The sequence below is a fragment of the Microtus oregoni genome, unplaced genomic scaffold (genome assembly GCF_018167655.1).
Source record: "Microtus oregoni isolate MIOR12 unplaced genomic scaffold, Mior012 000008F_ref0000371, whole genome shotgun sequence".
Lineage (NCBI taxonomy): Eukaryota > Metazoa > Chordata > Mammalia > Rodentia > Cricetidae > Microtus > Microtus oregoni.
The window spans coordinates 21753479-21776384 of NW_024543067.1; the positions used below are offsets into that span (position 1 = coordinate 21753479).

Below are 22906 nucleotides of genomic sequence, written 5' to 3' on the forward strand. Positions count from 1 at the left end.
TCTAAAACTTTATATATAGTCATGTTCCTTTACTCACCAAAAATTACATTTTTCAAACTTCTCGATCCATGATTAGCTTGTAGTAATCACAACACAGCCTGAATGATATTATATTTTGAAACCTCCCACCAAACAAATTAGACTACTGTCTCCATGCTGCCTCACTGGAGTTCTCAAGACTTACCTAGGAAGAACCCAGGAAGAAGTCAGATATATTTTTTCTTTTTCAATTTTTATTTTTTATTACTTTATAAATGATACCAATCAAAATTTCCACTTCCTCCCCTCTTCCCACTTCCCTCCCTCTCCCTCCCCCTCCAGTCCTAAGAGAGGGTACCCTGCCCTGTGGGAAGTCCAAGACTCTCCCCCCCTTAGGAAGGCATCCAAATAGAATAGGATCCCAAAAAGCCAGTACATGCAGTAGAGACTAATCCTAGTGCCATTATCATTGGCTTCTCAGTCGGCCTCAATCGTCAGCCACATTCTGAGGATCCAGTTTAATCCCATGCTCATCCAGGAATTTCTTATTCAGGTTGATTTAGAAACCTTTTGTGAGCGTTGCCTTGGTTATTTTAATTGAGGTGGAAGAAATATCCTGAGTGTAGGCAGCATTTACTGGGCCCTGGACCCTACGGAGAGAGCACCTGAGTTGGCAAGCATGCATACACCTATTGTTCTCTGCTGACTGTAGATATTGTGTGTCCCATTTATTCAGTCTCCTAACACCTTGAAATTACTTTAGTGATGAACTGTGACTTAGAATTGTGAGTTAAGTAAACCATTTTTCTTGTATTTGGTTTTGTCAGAGTATTTTATCACAGCAACAGGAATGAATCTACACAATATAACTATAACTTTTATAATTTTTCATGTCTCACTAGAGCTTGAGATCTGTAACTCTGAATACTTAGCAAACCTTAAAATATTGCTATAATAATAACAATTATAAATAAAAAATAAGTTATTGTGAGAAGTTTCTTTTTTCATCAAAATGATAAGCAATTTGTATTATCAGATATTAGTCTACTTTCAGCATAAAATTTACTCTTAAGGTCTGTTTATGGATTATTTTTGTGTTTTGTATTGAAAAAAGTATCTGAAAATTGATTACATTCAGGAGGCCAAAATTTCTACAACCCAGAGGAACCAAACAAACGACAATTATTTTATTTTATAAATTTTTTATTGATATTTACTGAGCTCTACATTTTTCTCTGCTCCACTCCCTGCCTCTTGACAATTGTTTTAAATTTGGGACAGTGCTCTCACAGAACACTGAAAGTCAGGTGCTGTGCTGCATACCTATCATCTCAGCCCTCAGAGGTGGAGGCAGGTGAAGAAAGAACTCAAAGCCATTCGTAGCTGATCAGAAAGTTTGAAGAAAGCCCATACAATATAGGACTCGCTCTTATAAAAGAAAAGCCCAAACAACCAGCTGTCAGATTGATGATTATATTAAATATCTGGATATTTAATATCCAGAAACTAATGGAAACAGAGGCAGAGACCAGCAACAGAGCTTGGACTGAGCTTCCAAAGTTGATTTGAAGAATGGGAGGAGTGAGAATATGAGCAAAGAGATCAAGCCCATGATGGGTTCATCCACTAAGACAGTTTATCTGAGCTAATGGGAGATAACCAACTTTAGCTGGACTGGGAAGGAACAACAAGCATGGAATCAAACTAGCCTCTCTGAATGGCTGGGGCAGACTGAGGGACCACTGGCAGTAGCACCAGGATTTATCTCTACTGCTTGTACAGGCTTTGTGGGAGCCTATTCTCTTTGGGTGGATACGTTGCTCAACCTAGATATAGTAGGGAGGGCCTTGGACCTTCCCAAAAGTAATGTGCCTTACCCTCTCTGTGGAGTGGATGGGGGGAAGTGGAGGAAATGGGAGGAGGAGAGGGAGTGGGAACTTGGATTGGATTGGTATGTATAATGTAAAAAAGATAGTTTGTTTTCTTTTTTAAAAAAATTAATCTTAAGAGATAATTTAAAAGAAAACCTTCCCTGCAGGTGAAAGGTATTAGAATTTAATGAATTAATAATTTACACTTTATTTTACAATAATTCCAGCAGAGAATAAGTCAATATTATTAAATTAACAGTTTTTATAATGGGAAATGTAGTTCATTTGAGGGGTTTATTAAATATATTTAGTCTAGTAAAGTTATTGTCTTCAAAACAAAGTTTGAGGCAGTCTTATCACTAAAGATAGCATTCACTAGAAAAAAAAAGTCCTATTTATAGTCATGATTCAGAAAACGCTTCTAGCAATGTGAGTATTATATGTAGAATTTATAATAACTCCAGCAGGCTCACCTATAGGATGAAAATCAGTCCTATATCATCCAAACTTTTATTGTCACTTGGGAATTCAGACAGTGAATTTAGATGCAACATTTTGCTGTCTCTTTGATTTTCCTGAAGTCAGAACTCACAGGAAGCATGCTTGAAAATATACCATGTAGAGCATGTGGTGGGATGTGGGTACCTGACAGTTAATGAGAATATAGTGTCAAAATGGAATTACTGTTAATCTCATTTTATCCATTCTAATCCCTCGCCTGTCAATCTGTCTGAATGCCATATTGCCTTCTTAATAAGATATTCTGTTTCACTTAAGGAGACAGCCTTAGGTATGGGGTCAATTAATACAATACCATGAGACATACAAACTTAGGCAGAACAACTAAAATTTAATTTAGTCGTCTCATGTTAATTACTAAGACTCCAGAAGAGAGAAACAACATAATTAAAGGGAAGGAGAGTAGGATTTATGGGGAAACAGAAGAAGCTAGTGAAATACTGCCTCAAGAAAAGACAGCTAAAAGATACTTAATTTCATTTTCCTAATTCCTATGGGGAAACAGTACAGGAATGATATCAGAGCCAAAGAACTGGTATGAATTCTAGCATACATATAACAGTAACCAAAACACATTTGAATTAAGGTATTTCAGTAGTTAACACATATTTAATAAATATTTAATATTTAATTAGCATTTATTTTACATTTTACGTAGAATTACATTTTCTGTGTTTTGGCCTCAGGACTCACAGAGAAATAGTAACTTACAATAGCAATAGGTGAGAATTTTTTGTTTTGATTTGCTTCCTGTGGTGTGTTTTAAGGTGTTGAGTTGTGCCTTTGTAGCACAAATTGGAGATATGGAATACATTTTGGTGAGCCTATCTTTTCCTGAATGTAATAAGACTATCAATATTCTTAGATTAATTTGAGATCCTTATTAAGTGCAAAGATCAATTAAAATAAACTTAACAAGCTAAGCAGACACCATTAATCATTTAATATACAAAATTAAGCTGCCATTCTGATCACCAGACTCTTTTTCTAATCCATAAGATCACTTAATTTAATTCATGTTCATAGCTTTAGAACATAGCTGAGATCATGATATATTCTTTTCTTCTGTGATATATTGCCTATTAATACTAAAATATTACAAGAAGAAAGGGACCCATGTGTCTATAAAATGTTAGAGAAACCGGGCAGTGATGGCACACACTTTTAACTTTGGCACTTGAGAGGCAGAGGCAAGTGGGTATCTGTAAGCTTGAGGCCAGCCTGGTCTACATAGTGAGGCCCAGAACAGCCAAAGCTACATAGAGAAATTCTGTCCCCCAAAAACAAAACAAACAAACAAATAAAAAGTGAATAGTAATCTACCAATAACTCATAAATTATACGAATGCTTATACACTACAAATCCTTAAGACAGGATTGTCAACAAGACATATAGGTAATTAGGGAACATGTTTCAAAGACATATTAAGATCTGTAATCGACTGATAAGTTGATGGAAAAATCAACGACAGAGCCACAATTGAACTTTGAGGGTAAGAGATGAAGAAATAATTCAGCAAAGAGAGAGAATATGTAGCCTACATGAGACCATGAGCTAAATCTCCAGCTGTATTAGGGGATGGGGATCCAAAGAGATGCTCAATACAGACAATATTGTGATAAGTAAAAGGAATCATGTTATCCTGACTGTTTGTGAAGTTCAGAATTGATTAGAACAGCAAAGGAGTTTGAATAGATACAGATGGTTGGGACAGTCAGTACCATATCTGACTGGTGTGTATTATCTGTATAAATAAAATAGTCAGGGACCATTAAAATCAAACATTACTCCTTTGAAATTTGCATGAAGAGAACCAGTGAGACTACCTACAAGTACTAAAAGGAAGTGCAAAGAAAGCTCGCTTGACCCTTGATAATGATAATAAGCTGTATTACGACCAGCTTTCAATATTAAGTGATCACTCTGTTTCTTCTTAGCAAGCCTGACCCTTCCCAAGTCCTGTTTGGATGACTTTCCACAATCATACAATTTACTCTCTTTTGTAGTCACCTTAAGTTAACCATGGAATAAGATATGGAAATCAGAGTGATGCTGGAGTCCATAGTGCCAAGACAGCAGACAGTGTACACCCTTCCATGTGAGACAATACTGGTAACCTGAATTTGCTGTGATGGTCATTATGTGCAAAGAAAAAATGTCAAGTGCTATAAATAATGATTCTTTTTAAGGTAGGTGAGTGGTTTCTTAAACATTACTTGCATATATATATATATATATATATATATATATATATCTTCATATTCTTTCCAACTAAATATTTTGCTCCTGTTTTGTGAATTGAACAGGTAAAACAATCTTTAGAGAAATGATAGTGCTTAAGGGTACAAGACTAGAAAGCCTGAGAATATATTCACACAGTGTACAAAACAGTTCAGGTAAACGTCCCTTAAGTGAGAAAATGAGCCTTCCTTGGTGTTGAAACACCAAATAAGGTAGAACGGGGGAGTTTCAGAGGAATGAACTGATCACAAAACTGTGTGGAATAATATCAATGAGATTTGGACTTTTTAGTAAAGTGGAAAAGCATTAAATATTTGTTTTATTTATTTTACTTTATACATAGGAGTAAAAGGTGAACAAATTTTATTTTAAAAACAACTAGAACAGAAAAGGAAATATATTTCTTAACAGTAGCCTAAGCCTTTGTATTTTAACAAAGTAGTGTCTGTGAAAAACAGAGAGCCCATTGATTGATGAGAATTATTGTAAATGATGCAGAATTGGAGGCTTAGAGCAGAGTTCTGCCAAAGACTGAGCATTGCCTGACCAGTGGGCATTTTCACATGGGCACCTGTCCTTCATGTCACTGTTTTCTCACAATGGGGACAACATTTTGGAAATCTTTTTCTGACAAATTTCTTAAGCAGTGGGCCAATGGCTACACATCTAAAACATAAAGGAGCAAAATAAATACAGGTCTAAAAGAGGCATTCTGCTCCTTACCTAGAAGTTCCAGACCCAGAGCTGAGGACGGGACCATTTTTAAAACCCTTTCTTCAAATTATCCAAGAAACCAGTGAGAATATGGTTCTAACACATACCCTTCCCCAAACACACAAAGGCACACATACACACATTACAAACACACATACACAATTAAGGATATATACAAATAGGGCATTCAAAGGTTTTTTTTTTTTTTTCCTCTATGGCTCACAAAGATTACAGGGTAAGTGATTATAGTGATGAGGTGAGCAGGTCTGCTTTTCCACCCGCCCAGCTCCCGCACGGCTAGCTTAGCCCCAGAAAATATAACACGGAAACTGTATTTATTTAAACACTTCCTGGCCCATTATTTTCAGTCACTTATTGGCTAACTATCACATATTGATCTAACCTATTTCTGATATCTGTATTGCCACCTGACTGTGGCTTACAGACCTGAGTCTAACCAGCGTCAGTCTTGGAGAGGAGTGTCATGGTGTCTGCCTAACTCTGCTTTCTTCCTCCCAGAATTCTGTTCTGTCTACTCCACCCACCTAAGGGCTGGCCTACCAAAAAACCAAGTCAGTTCTTTATTAACCAATGAAAGTAACATAGACAGATAGCCCGCCTATATCATTTCCCCTTTTTCTGTTTAAACAAAAAACAAAAGGCTTTAACTTTAACATAGTAAAATTACATATAACAAAACAGTTATCAAGCAAGAATTACAGTTACAATACACAGATTAATAGGAATGGGTTAAATTAATATATAGGAGTTAGCCAATAAGAAGCTAGAACTAATGGGCCAAAAATCGGTTTTAATTATATAGTTTCTGTGTGATTATTTCAGTTCTGGGCAGCCAGGATGAACAAACAGCCTTCTTCTACAAATATGATTTGTTCTTATTATTCCTACATTATTGTAACCCATAAATTAAGGGAGAGAACAATATGAATTTACAACTGAATTGCCTACTGTATCTGGTTCCTTTATCTCTCTGGCCCTCATTGTCTTCTATAAAATGCACAGTCAGCTAAAACACTTAAAGGAGAGATAAGACATTGAAATCGGTAAGCATATGGGAGATATGAGAGGCCTATTTGGCCCTGTTAATTAGAGTTATTTTTCCTTAAGCATAAAGAAGTAAATATAGTGTCTTTAGAAATATTTCTGAATACATTCATTATAATGGGTTTATCTTCTTTGATATACCTGGTACTTAAAGTTTCTGAAATTAGACTGTATTCAGGAAGGAATCAATGATTAGTATTGCTACACATTCTGCTGGTACATATAGTATCTTACCTTGAAATATTTCCATTCTCTTTCTCGTACCTTTTGGATATATTCATTTTTTACATCTTCCTAGAAGAAAACATAATGTCCAATTAATGAGTAATAGTTTTGACTAGTATACATTGTATGCCTGTTTAATAAATTTACAATTAATGAAAACTTTGAAACACATAAACAGCTAGGAAAACCTCAAAGCAGCTTAACAAGCATAAAATAAATGCAAGTCAGCCAGCTTTCTGATTATTCCATCACAAAGAATAGAATTAGACCTTAAAAGGCACACACTTTCTAGAAGTTTAATTTATTGACACTTACCATAAATAATTGTGAAAAATGCTTTTATTACATTTGTGTAAAATGAGGATACATGTACCAGTAGCCTGTTTTATATATCTGAGACTTTCAGACATGTGTGCAATGTACTGAGGTCATATTTAATTCCCACGGTCTTCTTTTAACCCCTCCCACAATTCTTCATGCTTTTCTTCTTCACAACTACTAGTTTTCCTAATATTATCAAGATACTTTGTTTGTGTGTGTGTGTGCTTGTGTGTATATGGGTATATGTGAGTATAGGTTTGTGTATGTATATGTATATATATGTGTGTGTGTGTATGCACATTTGTGTATGTGTGTGTATTTGTATATTTGTTTTGTGTGTATATTTTTGTTAGTGTGTTGGGGGGTGGGGATGTCTATGTGTTGTATGTATCTGTGACCCAATGACTCTAATTAGGGCTATTTGTAGATGCATTCTAGAAGGTTTTTTTTGTGATGTATGGGGAAATTATGAGCGATACTCACTCATATACATCCTTAAAATTATAAATGCAATTTTCTTAGCCCATGTAATATCATTAGGGCTGGAAATTGTTTAATATACACTTTGTACAACCAATAAACTTACAGTTAAAAAATCTTGGCTATACATAACCATGAACAGCAGAAAAAAGACACAAAGAACACACAAAAGAATATTGGTGTTGGAAAGCCAACTGGTGAGGTCTTCCCTGGGGAATACTATTTCTCTGCTATCAGCATTAGTTAGTTGCCTGTAGTTCTTTGTCTGCGGTTGAAGCCTCATGGTCTTCCCCCAATCTATGGTAGTATGTCTTTTGGTTTCATTCTGGTCCAAGCCTTGTTTAGGCAGCAATATTGATGAGACTTCAGGGCTATAACTTCTTTAACATTTCTAGCAGTTGCAAACTCACATAAACTTCCTGGTCCTCTGGCTTTTACAGTCTTTCTAACCCCTCTTCTGCTATAATCCCTAGCTTAAGCTAAGATGTCTGAGACATAGATACAGTTATTGCATTATAAATAGCAACCAATAGTCCCACCCAGACATGATGCCTGTGAACTACAAACAGCAGGGTGCAAAATTACTCACGGTGCAATAGTCTTTAATTAGACTTATTCCTGCTTAACAAGAGGAAAATCATGCCTGACACTGGAAACCTATCCAGCTACCTAGGTCTAGTGAAGTCATGGATCCTAGACGAGATCCTAGAACTGCCACTTTACTGAAACTCTATAATTCCTAACTATATTCTAAATATCTATCCTGTACACACAGATAAGAATAGGTCTCCACCTATTGTCGAATAAACATCTTACAATAGACAGAAAACCACAACTGATCTAAATCCAAAGGAAAAGTAACAGTGTGGTGCTTAGTCACAAACAATAAATCTATAAAACAAACTATGAAGACTCTTTAAGCAAGTGTGACATTTAAAAGCATTACCACCTAATAAATTATAAGGCAAGTAGAAATAAAACCTGCTATTCACTTATGTTAAAATTTAACCAACATGATTTTAGTCTTGTTATGTAATACTAATACTGTCCTATTTCTTCTGTTAGTTTTTCTCTTGGCTTATAATGCCCTTAAAATTAAATTTTCAAGAACAATAAGGGAATATGTCTCTATATATGCATATTTAATGTTATCATAATTCATATAATATTTAGAATAACTATATTGTTCATAATCTACAACAGAATTTTTAGTTATTAAATGAGTGCCAGAATTTTATGCTTTATAATAATTGTACCTCTGTTATATTCTAGAAATGTTTGATTGAACACATGAGCATAAAAACAGATTTCTTAAGAGAAAAACATGTTCCAGTTTGTTCAACTATTCATGCCACTGTCTGTGGCATATCTTTTGGTCAACAGATAATTAACATTACTCAAATGATGGAGAATTTATCTATATATAAATATATATATATATATATATATATATATATATATATAGCAGCTTATCTATCCTCTGGAACACAGTCTTGTGTATAGTATGCTTTCAGTTGTCCAATATAACTGGCTAATTACTGTGGTTGTTAATACAAATTTAATCCATTAATAGAAGGTAAGTCACATATATGACTCATTTTAGGTAAATACGAATGGATATAAACACTAAATATAATTTAGATATTAATTAATAAACACCTAAGAACCTTATTTTTTTCATTACATGTTTTACTTTGCTGTTCAGAAAATAAAAATGTCACGGAGATTTTTGAGTAAAAATGCTGTGCAGAAATATTTAAATATTTGGTTTTTATTTGAGGATGTGATGGTTTGGCAGCCTCTTCTGAAATGATGCCTGTAATGACTCTCAGCATGAAGCAAACTCTGAATTAATTACAGTGGATATGACTTTCCTGACATTATTTCTCATACATGGATTGTGTTCTGCATAACTTCACATTGTAGAATAACTAATGACCCCATTCTTTTTTGGCAGGCCAGTGAAAACAAAAAACAGATGTTCAGTATGAGCAGATGTCCAAGGTGACACACTAAACATATGCAGCTCTGGAAATCATAGATGCCCTGGCCTGTGTGAGGAGTACTGGCTGCACACCCAGGGTCTCCACTAAGCAGTGTCTGGTTTGGTCAGAATAGGATTTCATTCATGTATTAGATAATGCTGTCCTCCCACATTGTAATTCCTACACCATGCCAAGATCACTTTCTTCCAAGACAAAAGGAGTAATGATAAACACAATTTAAAATCTTTAGTTTTTCATTTTTCATATTATTTCTACAGAAATTAATAATTTAGGGCTAGGAATTTAACTTAGTTAAAATCATTGCCTAGAATTCAAAAAAATCCCTGGTTCAATCCTTAGAACTGTAACAGCAATGGTAACAACAGCATCAACACAACCATTAAATCCAGGAAAAACAAAACAACCAAAGGACTATATTTTTAAAAAATATCTGTACTTTTTAAATAAATTCTTTTTTTCTTTTTTGAATTTTCAAGACACGGTTTCTCCGTAGCTTTTTGGTTCCTGTCCTGGAACTAGCTCTTGTAGACCAGGCTGGCCTCGAACTCACAGAGATCCGGCCTTCCTCTGCCTCCCGAGTGCTGGGATTAAAGGCTGGGAGTTTATTTATCTGGTTTTATGTATGTTTTTATTATATATATATATATATTTGTATAATAATTAAAGTAAAAGAATTTGAGACAGATTGGGAGACATGGGAGAAGTTAAAGGAATGGAAGGGAGGAGAAATAATTTAAAAACAATACATACAATCTTCTCTCCAGTAAACAAGAAATTAAAAACACACAAATAAAATGCTGTTATGCTTATACTATTCTAAAGCTTAAAAATAAAATAATAGAAAAAAAGGAAGACAAAAACAACTAAAGGGAAGAAGTATTCATTTGTCTCATAATTCCAGATTAGCTCATCATTTCAGGAAATTTGTTTTGAAAAGAGATGCTTTTTTCAGAAAAGATATTATGATTGTTATTTCCCCTTCTCCCACATGGGAGACACAAAGGAAACAAGACCTTCTAGACACAACAAGACTGACATAGATATGAAGTCACCAGAATGGCAGAATGCACATGGCCTGAACAGGTCTAAGCCAGGTTGAGTTCCAGTGCTGGGAGGGGAAGTAGACGTGAGCTTCCATCCCTAATGGAAAAGCTATCTCTAATTGATAACCACCAACAAAGAAAAAAATGGTTTTCTCCAAGTCGCATTGTATATACAAACCATTTTTCAGGGATGTTAAGGTGGCAAAACATTGAAGTATCAAGTCAGATCACATCCTCATCAAGAGCAGAGAGCAGTACATTAATACCCACACACCACTCATTGATCAGCTAGCTACCTTCTTCTCACTCAGTCTAGGGTCCAGGCTGTGAAATGATGCTGCCAACATGCAGAATGGTCTCGCTCCATCAGCTAACCAAATTAATACAATCCCTAACTAGCAAAAGGCCAACCTAATCAAAACAGTTCTTCATTGTGACTCCCTCTCCTCCCTTCTAGAGGCTAAAAACTAACAACCACATTTATTTCTGTGTACTTGGTTCGCATCAATATTTTTCTGTATTGTCAAGATAAGGTTGGAAGTTCATTATTTTCTCAGAAATAGTCAAGAGTGTTAGTTTCATGTTTAATTATCTGCAATATTACACAAACTTTACTAAGTTTAACAAATGTGAGTTTACAAATTAAGTTTAGTACACTGGCAAGTTTACTGCTCAACTCAGATGTGTCCCACTGGTCTATTTGCCTATGAATATGCTAGCATGGCATTTTGGTACTCGTTTAAGCTATATAATTCTTAAAACCAAGGAAAGCCATAGTCTTCCTTTCCCAGGCTTTCTTTTCCTTTTATAAACCTTGCACATTTCCATTTGAATTGTTGAGCAACCTGTTTCATCATTTCTTATAGTTGCTTCCAGAAGAGAACTGGCTCTGTTTTATAAGTAAAGAATACAACAAATGTTAAAGATGTTAGGAAATACCTCCTTTTTTTTAATTTATTTTTTTCCTTTTTTTTATTGAGAAAAAAAATTTCTGCCTCCTCCCAGCCTCCCACTCTGCCCCCCCCACTCCTCTCCCCGTCCCCCCACTCCTCTCCCCCTCCCCCCACTCCTCTCCTCCTCCTCCCACTCATCTCCCCCTCCTTCTCAAGTCTGAAGAGCAATCAGGGTTGCCTGCCCTATGGAAAGTCCAAAGTCCCCCCCCCCCTCCGTCCTGGTCTAGGAAGGTGAACATCCAAACTGGCTAGGCTCCCACAAAGCCAGAACATGTAGTAGGATCAAAACCCAGTGCCATTGTCCTTGGCTTCTCAGCAGCCTTCATTGTCCGCCATATTCAGAGAGTCCTGTTTTATCCCCTGCTTTTTCAGTCACAGTCCAGCTGGCCGTGGTGAGCTCCCAATAGATCAGCTCCACTGTCTCAGTGGGTGGGTGCACCCCTCTTGGTCCTGACTTCCTTGCTCATCTTCTCCCTCCTTCTGTTCCTCATTGGGACTTTGGGAGCTCAGTCCAGTGCTCCAGTGTGGGTCTCTGTCTCTATCTCCATCCATCGCCAGATGAAGGTTCTTTATTTATGGCTAGAAACCAATTATGAGTGAGCACATCCCATGTTCATCTTTTTGGGTCTGGGTTACCTCACTCAAGATAGTATTTTCTATTTCCATCCATTTGCATGCAAAATTTGAGAAGTCATTGTTTTTTTACCGCTGAGTATCAACCTACCCCTGGACCCAGCAATACCACTCTTGGGAATATACCCAAGTGATGCCCGATCATATGACAAGGGCATTTGTTCAACTATGTTCATAGCTGCATTATTTGTAATAGCCAGAACCTGGAAACAACCTAGATGTTCTTCAATGGAAGAATGGATGAAGAAAGTATGGAATATATACGCATTAGAGGAAATACCTCCTTAATCAGTACTCAAAACTTGAGAAGTACCCAGGAGACCCATAAAACAGTTGTTAGAAAAAACAGTGAAAAAAATAACAGACTTTACCTCTCAAAACATGAGGAAAGTTTATTTTCCAAACACTACACCCTCTTAAAAATGGAAAGATTTCATATCTAAATAACATGTCAATCTATTCTGTTAGCAGCATATTTGGAGTAAATATAATTGTTTTTCATTTCCCCTACATTTGCAATTAAGCACTGAATATATTTATGCATATATGTGCACATATTAAATTAATACAGCGAATGTATTTGTAGAAAGCTTAATCCTCAAATTTTCCTGCTTTTGTACATCCTTTTTCTTTTTTCTTTTCTTTTCCTTAATGCGTTATTCTCTTTCTCTCTTGCTCCAAACTAATGGCCTTCAGTCATGCTAACAGAGCTATTGTTATTGATCTACCTTGGTAGGTTATGAGACAAAAACCAAGATTTTTATTTCAATGTAGTCAACATATTAAGAAATGAAAATAAAACAAAATGAAAAGTACAAGTATATTAAACAGGTGAAAACTGACTTAGAGTTTTTCAAGATTTATTTCCTGTGTACAGCAGGACGTCACAGAAATTAGAGCCTTTATAGAGATTGGTGTGATTTTCTACCAAAAACTTTCTGAATTTGCCTACTGGTAATTGGTCTTTTGTTAACCTGCTCCCCCTACTTACATTTATTTCTAGATTTTAAATTGTTTACCATTGTCTACTCATTGGAAAGTGAGCCTTTGGCTATAAGCTATATCCAGAGCATTCTCTTCTAAATTACTTTGTCAGTTCCCTCAAATCTTTACTCAAATGTCAGGTGATAATTCTATAACCAAGCTTCATTGTCTATGTCTTATAGGGAACACTTCCCAATCAAGCTCTCTCTATGACTATTGGATTTATTCCCACAGTGCCACTATGATGAAAACCACTCATTAAAATATACTAAGTCCTAACTTATTGTGACTAAATATTTAATTTTTAATCTTGAATGAGTTTTTATAGATTGCTTGAGAAAGGTTAGTCTTAAGTTCTGGGAATGAGATAATAAAAGTAAAAAGAAATTTAATTTGGTAAGTAGATTTAACAATAGATTTCAGGATAAAATTACATGATATCTTAATGAAATAAGACATTATATTTTGAGTCTAAAATAAGGCAATTTCCTTGATTTATCAGAAAACTGCAGATTATGGTGTTTTGCATTTTTTAATTTATATAAAGCTCAAAGTAGTCGACCATAGGAAAACCTGAATCATTATTTCCATATGAATGAAGAAGCAGACCTAGAAATTACAGGTGCTAATTCAAAGCCATGCTTGTCACCACCTCTATGCATTCATTTCTGTCACACTAGTAAATGATCTATGTAAATAAGGTCTGATTGTGACACCTAATAGATATCTCAGTTTTTCAGCATCTGACTTTTACTTACATAAAAAATATTTAGTAATATGGCCTGCAAATAGAAAGGTACCTACCATTTATTCTTCCTCTTCCCTGTACACTTAATTTTTTTTAATTTATAATGATTCAAAGATTGTTTCAAACTGAGGGAGAATCAAACTTACGAGCCTCTTGCCTCATCATCTTAAACATATCTATGAGTATGCGTCAAAACAACTGGCTATTTTAGATGGCTTCCAATGTCTGATACAGGTTTTGGAAACACAACTTTATAGCTAAATACCAGTTATGGACCCTGAATATTTATCGATTTGTGTTAAAGTTTAAAATTCAAGTTACTAAACTGGCGAGTATTTCATCCTACACTCCTGTGACTGCTATTTACAGGATTTAATGACAGATCTCCTCAGATTCCCCACCATCTTATTTCATAAATCATGGTGAACTTTAACCAGGAGAGCTTCCTCTCTAAAGCCTTTTCCAATGCTTAGATCACTGTTCTTTCATGGAACTCACCTGCTATAATGGTTCAACATTTGTATGCAATTCCAATCTTTCATCAAGTCTTTATTATTACCTATTACTTAAGCTAAAGTATAATTTGCTTAAATACAGAAGCAATATATTCCTCATTGTCTTGCAGATTTTTTAAGGCATTAAAATGATGTGAATACAATAGTCAACCTGGTATCAAGGCCTTAAATTTTAGAATGTCTTTCATAAGATTCTATTGATGTTTTATTGGTAATTGTCAAAGTAAAATCAATTCTTTTAGCCAAATATCTAAGTTTAACTTATTCATTTATATGTTCTATATTTAAGTATAAATGTAGGAATTGTCATAATCTGATAATTTGCATTGCTATAAGAATTAGCTTTACTTTGTTTGATTTCTTGTCTTACAATATTAAAATAAAATTACTTTTTACCCAAAATTTTTTGCTGCTCATATGCAAACTTAGTTGACAGAATATCTTTTCACAAGTATATTTTTGTTATCAAACTTATGGTTTGTACATTGTTCTTTTTAAGTTCTGACAGTGGATACAAGGAAATCAGAAACTAACCCAGAAGGAGTGAGAGTATAGGAATTTTAATTTTATTCCACTTACTTTTATTTTGGAACCCTTAAAACCAGATGCATTTTTTGTTGCTAATGTAAGACAGTATTCCTGATAAGATAGATCAATGACTATTTGGATAGTATTTTATTATAATGAGCTTTCAAAATAGTTTGGAGGTCATTCAAATAATTTGTTTATAGAATAAATATAATTCTCTTATCTAGGAATACAATAACTTATTTCCAAAATCATGATTCAAATGTTTCCAGGATGAACTAATCTTTTCTTTCTTCTCTTTACTCTATATCTTTACTTATAAAAACAAACATTTTTTCTTTGATTTTTCATAGCTATTCTCATTTTTTAATGCTTTTACGTTCCTCTATTTTGTTTTCAACTCATATTTGAGTTTTAGTTTGTTCAAGTGGAAACTCATGACTTCTTTGCTCAATGTGGAAGAGAAATAGTCTCAACCCTTTCTATCTTTTCTTGTTCTCTTTCTTACTTTCTTTTGTTCTTTCTTTCAGTCTTTTACTTTTTGACTCTGTAATGACTTTCTTTAAAAAAAAGTGGAGGCATCAATTACTACATTGCCTTGTATTTTTGAGCTGTGTCCATCAACTGGCAGAAAAGAGGAAAACTAAGAAAAAGGTGGAAAACTCTGACACCCTTGTGTTACTTTAAATTTAAGTTCTCTGCAGGGAATCTATTGGTTTTTACTACTTATGTACCTTCCCTATGCATTTCCTCCAGGTTGGAGAGATTCTGACTATGTGAGAAAAATAAAACCAGTGTCTATCCCACTAATATTCAGAGCATCACTTTCGATAACTAAAATTTAGTAAAACCATAATATCCCCAAGTAGTAAAACCAATTGTTTGTCCATATTAATGTAGTGGAGAGGCAACCAGGCCTTCTTTTCATCCCACTAAGCTCCCGTATGGCTAGCTTTATGCCCAAAATAACAACACACAAACTGTATTCATTTAAACACTGCCTGGCCCAGTAGTTTCAGCCTCTTATTGGCTAATTCTCACATCTTGCTTAACCCATTTCTAATAATCTGTGTAACACCACAAAGTTGTGGCTTAAAAAGAAGATTTAACCTGCCTCCATGTTGGGCCAGAGCTTCATCGCATCTGCCTCACTGCCTTCTACCCAGCACCCTGTTCTGTTTACTCCGCCTACCTAATTTTCTGTCCTATCAAAGGGTCAAGGCAGTTTCTTTATTAACCAATGAAAGTAACGCATAGACATGTGAACCTCCTCCATCATGTTAATAAAATACATTTGGATAATGTTATAATTATAATTGGTTAACCTGTCCCTTTTCCTTTGTCATAAATTATTAACTCATTAGTCATTAAATTAAACAAATTTTCTTCCTCAAATTATTAGGTAATACTAACCTTGAATATTTTTCTTATTGATTTAGTTCCTATTGAAATAATGAATAAAATAATACATAATCAAAGCCAACAACAAAATCATAATTATTTGATTATGTAGATTAAAGTTAAATTATGTAAACAATATACATGACGTGATAATTCTTGAGTTAACTTTTTTTCTTGTTGAAAGATGCAAGTTTTTATTTAGAAACTATACATAGTACTGTCAACTAAGAGAGAGACTGAGGAAATATTAGAAAATGATTGAAAATGAAAATACGAAAAGGAGGCAGTGTCAGTGAGATGAATACCCAGAAACATGCCAGGTATTGACAACAACAAGAAACTTTGCCTAAAAGCTTTACAGTTGGCATCACAAAGAAGGACCAATGATATATTTAACAGGTCTTAGTATCTTTGAAATTAAACACACACACTTTTCAAAAGGCCTATTCCTATCATCATCATCGGAAATAACCCTTAATTGGTCCTAATCCAAAGGATTTCAGCCTTGAAATCCATACCTATATCCTTTATAAAGGGAAGTCACATGAACTCTGATATTTTAAGATTTGCTATCACACCAAACACAGTTCAACCAGCTCATAGCTATGTGGTTTGAATGGACATGGCTGTCATATGTCATGACATAGCAAGCAGGGACTGCAAAGGGCCTGAAACAGTAAATTCATATCTTCACCTTGATACTCAAGCACATACAGGCAAGCAAAAGCCAACTTGCTTTCAAAATTCATATGCTATTGTCTTTATATTTTCTTATTTATTATGTATAATATATAACATTTGAAGGTTTACTTTTAAGAACATTTTAAGAAGTTTCAGTTGTGAATATGTGAATTGTTGTCTAAACAGAAAACCTTATAAATCTCAATTGATGATATTTACTGAAAGTAAATGACAATTTTTTCTAGTTATTACTTCTGAGTACTGTTTGCTTAACTGATTAAAATAGTAATAATACAAAACTGTCTTCACCTTTGGATATAAAGTTTTCTGAAAAACTATAGGCTCTATGTGGAGAGACCATTGGAATTTAACCAAGGATTCTAAAAGCTACTTTAAATTTTATTTCTGGGCAATAACACTTTTTTATGGATAATGTAAGAATGGGTCCAGAAAAAAAAAATCCTTCTATAATTGTAGAAATTTTGAACAAACTTTTAGGAAATTTTAGAAATTGTGAGTGTGATTTCCATGTCAAATATCCTGATTTGGACATGGGAAAGGAAACTAGGAAAGTCAGTATAACTTAGATTACTGTGTTAGTTTCTCTATGTGAAGGATTGATTATTTGTTTTTAAATAATAAAAATTGGAAATTATATTCTTTTTAGTAGCTTAACAACTAAAGAACGACTAACCAATCAAATGTCAACTAGAAACAGGAGAAGCTGCATCTATCTCATTCATTGTGAAGTGACTGAGCCAGTTCACCTGGTAGCTTCCACTGTGTTAACCATTGCTCTCTCTGTCTTTGAAAGTCAACAGCTGGGAAAATGAGGGCAGCCAAGATCACAGTTTCAGACTAAACCTATTGCCTTGGCTTTTGCTCTCCTTTTCCCTGCTGCTATGCTCTGTAGCTGTCAAACAGTAATAAAGTGGATGCCAGGCATGAACTACAGAGTTAGTACTGAGGAAGACAGGAAGACAGCGAAGCAATAACAGGCTTCTCCAGACAGGATTTTACCATTAATAGGCACAGAATCCTGTGGGTTTTTTTATACAACTTTCCAGAGAACTTCCTGAAATATCCTATTTATTAACAGATGAACATGAAAATTGAAAAGACCAACTGAAAAGGAATTCCTGAATTCCCCCAACACTTTCATGATTCTTCTCAAATTTTTATACTGAATTTGTTATATTTCTTTTTAAAAGCTGAGTGTAATTATTATGTTCTGTTACAGGCTTGATTTTTGTTCAGTAATAAGCAGATAACTTTCATAAGTGTAAAAGTACCCTGAGTGAATTTTTAACACTCCAAAAAATGTTATTTTTTCTGGTATATTTTAATGAATATAAAAAAGTCTATGCTGAAAACAAAATATATTATCAGTGTTATAGAAATCAACTCATAATGTTTTCAAAATATTTTTTCCTTATTCTTTATGGTCCTTTTGTTTTGTTACAGACTGTCAAAAAGTATCTCATTTCTATATACGAGTATATATGGAACATCTGAAAGATTTATACCAATAGCATATTAAAAATGGCTAAAGAAGTAATTAAAATATAGGAATATAAAAATAATCTTGTTTTTGTATACCAAACTGGATTTGCTAAGAAAGGAATGAAGAAAAAAATCTTATTCACACAAATTTTTAAAAATCAATAAATAAATGTTTAATAAGTGCCCATGAATAGTTTCAGTGGAAATAATTGAGGAAAAAAAGCACAGCAAATGCCTAATGACTTGAGTATCAGCTACAAAACAAGTTCTCCATGTGTTATATACACACACTAATAATAATAATATACATAAAAATAATATACATTGAAATAAATTTAGTCATGAAAACAATGAAAATTAGAGTCCAAGTATAAAATCTTTGGAGAAAAAAATGGCAAAAGGAAATACTTAGTATTTGGGAACTGTATGATTTAACACTGTTAAAATACCTACAGTATCAAAGTATTTCACTGATTTAATACTGGACTCATCAAAATACACAGGAAATTTTTAATAAATACATAAGCTACAACCTAAATTCATCTGAAAACTCAAAGGACCCCAAGTAAGCTAAGCCACCTTGACATGCAGACAGGTAGGCAAGAAGAAATCAGTCCTTATGTTGGCAGCCAATAGCTCCTCAGAAAAGTTAGTTTGTATGTGTGTGTGTGTGTGTGTGCATTGAAGAAAGTATAAGCCACTTATAACTAGTGCTGTCAGGGTAAACTATATATTCGTAAGCAGATTAATGATTACTATCTCTTACTTCTTTCAAACCATCAACTCAAAACAGATGAAATATCTAAAAGTAAAATCTGAAATGATTATGAGAAAACATTGGGGGAACAGTATCAGTTATTAAATGAGCAGTGATTTGGGATATAAGTCCTCAAAGAAAGAAAAAAGGATAGAAAACAAAGAAAATGTAAAACTGGAAATCTCTACCCAGGAGACAATGCACATAGTAAGAAGACAAACTATTCAGTAAGAGAAAATAGAAGTGAATTAATATTTACCAAGGAATTCGTATCCAGACATGGTTACAATCTAAAAAAAACTCATCAACCAAAACCTTGATGCAACTAAATAAGCTAAAAATTATCTAAAATAGACTTCAATTAAAGAAGTTATACAAAAGGCAAATAAGTTTAAGAAAAAGTTCTCAACAAGACTAATTACCAGGAAAATGAAAATCAAAATGGTGAGACTCTATACAAGTTCAATCACTTAAAAAGAAAATCGGCATTGCCAATCAGAATGCAGAGAAAGGGGGCTTCTAAACTGCAGTATAAATGTATACTAGTATAGCATAATAGAAAACCATATACAAGGTACCAAAATTCTCTCTCTCTCTCTCTCTCTCTCTCTCTCTCTCTCTCTCTCACTGCTAACTAACACAGTTACTAAATACCTTTCTAGAATTTAGTCTTCCCAAAAAGAATGAAGTGAAGTAAAAGAATCTTTCCTTGCACACATGAGCAATATTAGCACGTGCATATTAATTGCACAAAAGTCTGTGGTATGGAGTTGCTGAGGAATCCCATCAGGACAGGTGAGTGTGTGCTATCCAGGGGCGGACTGTCCCTGAAGAGAGCACAAACCCCCCCTCCCCCAGCTCCTTCTGCAGGGCTGTCTTTTTTCACACGACCCAGCACCCCCAGCACCCCTCCCCAACCCTGCCCTGCTGTATGCTAGGACCAGTGCTCAAGTACAGTTTTAAGCTCCTAAACTAAGGCGACCCACCCAGAGCAGTGAGTGCCTGCCTAGCGGGCAGGCCTCAGGGTCCCCTGAAAGGGAGCCAGGGCACCTTCAGCTCCAGAGCCAGGCTTCCTGCGCACTCCTGGATAACACCCCCCCTTGTTCCATTCATCCTGTTGGCCATGGATCATTGGGCTACCGGCGGCCCTGTTTAGTTGCTGAGGAATCCCATCGGGAGGGGAAAGGTTCCTGCTTCAAGACTGAAGAGATATACCCAGAGAGTCAATCACAGCAAAGACTGGACCAAGACACCAGGCCTCTCCTGGCTCCATTTGAAGGAAGAGATGGGAAGGCGCCAAGGCAAGAATTCCTCCAACAACCTGAAAGGCAACATGACACCAAAAGAACCCAGGGATCCCGAAATAAGAAGAATTGTACACCCTACTCCTGAAGAAATAGAAGAAATCAACTCAAAAGTGAACTATATGAAAATAATAGAGGACCTTAAACAGGAGGTGAAAAACTGCCATAAACAATTAGAGATTACAAACAAAAAGGAAGAGGAAATGAATAAATTGCTCAAAGACACGCAAGAAAACCAAGAGAAACAAGAAAAAGCAATCAAACAGGTTAGGGAAGCGGTTCAAGACATGAAGAATGAAATGGAAGCAATGAAGAAAGCACAAACCGAGGGAAGAATGGAGATGGAAAATCTGGGTAAACGAACAAGAACGACAGAGACAAGTACTAACAACAGATTACAAGAGATATAAGAGAGAATATCAGACACTGAAGATACCATAGAGAAAATAAACACACTGATCAAAGAAAACACCAAAACCAACAAATTCTCATCACAAAACATTCAGGAAATTTGGGACACAATAAAAAGACCAAACCTAAGAATAATTGGAGTAGAAGAAGGAGAAGAAGGGCAGCTCAACGGTACAGAAAATATACTTAATAAAATTATAGAAGAAAACTTCCCCAACCTGAAGAAAGAGGTACCTATGAAGGTTCAAGAAGCATACAGAACACCAAATAGGCTGGATCAAAAAAAAAAAAAAAAACAATCCCCTCGCCATATAATAATCAAAACACAAAATATACAGAATAAAGAAAGAATATTAAGAGCCGGAAGGAAAAAGGCCAAGTTACTTATAAAGGTAAACCTACCAGACTTACACCTGACTTCTCTATGGAAACCATGAAAGCCAGAAGGTCCTGGATAGATGGACTGCAAAAACTAAGAGATCATGGATGCAAGCCCAGACTACTATATCCAGCCAAGCTTTCGTTCACTATAAATGGAGAAAACAAAATTTTCCAAGATAAAAACAAATTTAAACAATACGTAGCCACAAATCCAGACATACAGAAAATAACAGAAGGAAAATCACTAACCAAGGAGTCCAACAATGACCACAATAACTCAGACATGTAGAGACCCTTCACCAGCGCAAATCAAAGAAGGAAAACACACAAATCCTACTACTAAAAAAGTGACCGGAGTTAACAACCACTGGTCATTAATATCACTTAATATCAATGGGCTAAACTCACCTATAAAAAGGCACAGGCTAAGAGATTGGATACGAAAACAGGATCCAACATTCTGCTGTCTACAAGAAACACACCTCAACCACAAAGACAGGCACCTACTCAGAGTAAAGGACTGGGAAAAGGCTTATCAAGCAAATGGACCTAAGAAACAAGCAGGTGTGGCCATACTAATTTCTAACAAAGTTGACTTCAAACTTAAATCAATCAGAAGAGATGGAGAGGGACATTTTATACTCATAACAGGAACAATTCATCAGGAAGAAGTCTCAATCCTGAATATCTATGCCCCTAATATAAAAGCACCCACGTACGTAAAAGAAACATTACTAAAACTCAAGGCAGCCATCAAACCACAAACACTAATAGTAGGAGACTTCAACACTCCTCTCTCACCAATGGACAGGTCAATCAGACAGAAACCTAACAGAGAAATTAGAGAATTAATGGAGGTAATGAAGCAAATGGACTTAACCAGACATCTATAGATTATTCCACCCAAAGAGGAAAGAATATACCTTCTTCTCTGCAGCTCATGGAACCTTCTCGAAAATTGACCACATACTCGGTAGCAAAGCTAACTTACACAGTTACAAAAAAATATTAGTAACCACATGTGTCTTATCAGATCACCATGGATTAAAGTTAGAATTCAACAACAATGCTACCCCCAGAAAGCCTACAAACTCATGGAAACTGAACAGTCAACTACTGAACCATGCCTGGATTAAGGAAGAAATTAAGAAGGAAATTAAAGTCTTCCTTGAATTCAATGAAAATAAAGAAACAACCTACTCGAACTTATGGGACACTATGAAAGCAGTCCTGAGAGGAAAGTTCATAGCACTAAGTGCCCACCTAAAGAAAACAGAGAAAGCATATATTGGAGACATAACAGCACACCTGAAAGCTCTAGAAAAAAAAAGAAGCAGACTCACCTAGGACGAGTAGAAGATTGGAAATAATCAAACTGAGGGCTGAAATCAACAAAATAGAAACACAGAAAACAATCCAAAGAATCAATGAAACAAAAAGCTGGTTCCTGGAGAAAATCAACAAGATTGATAATCCCCTATCCAAACTAATCAAACGACAGAGAGAGAACATGCAAATTAATAAGATCAGAAACAAAAAGGGGGACATAACCACAGACACATAGGAAATTCAGAGAGTCATTAGATCGTACTACAAAAGCCTGTATGCCACAAAACTGGAAAATGTAAAGGAAATGGACGCT

General features: G+C 35.1%; 1 protein-coding gene across 1 annotated transcript in view; it reads right to left on the minus strand.

The window, feature by feature from the left end:
* Positions 1-22906, minus strand: part of Cnbd1 (cyclic nucleotide binding domain containing 1) — a 261717-nt gene that overhangs the window by 12639 nt on the left and 226172 nt on the right. Inside the window, exon 12 of the mRNA XM_041656754.1 lies at positions 6625-6684. Within this exon, the coding sequence (XP_041512688.1) occupies positions 6625-6684 (60 nt within the window). The remainder of the gene's footprint in view (positions 1-6624; positions 6685-22906) is intronic.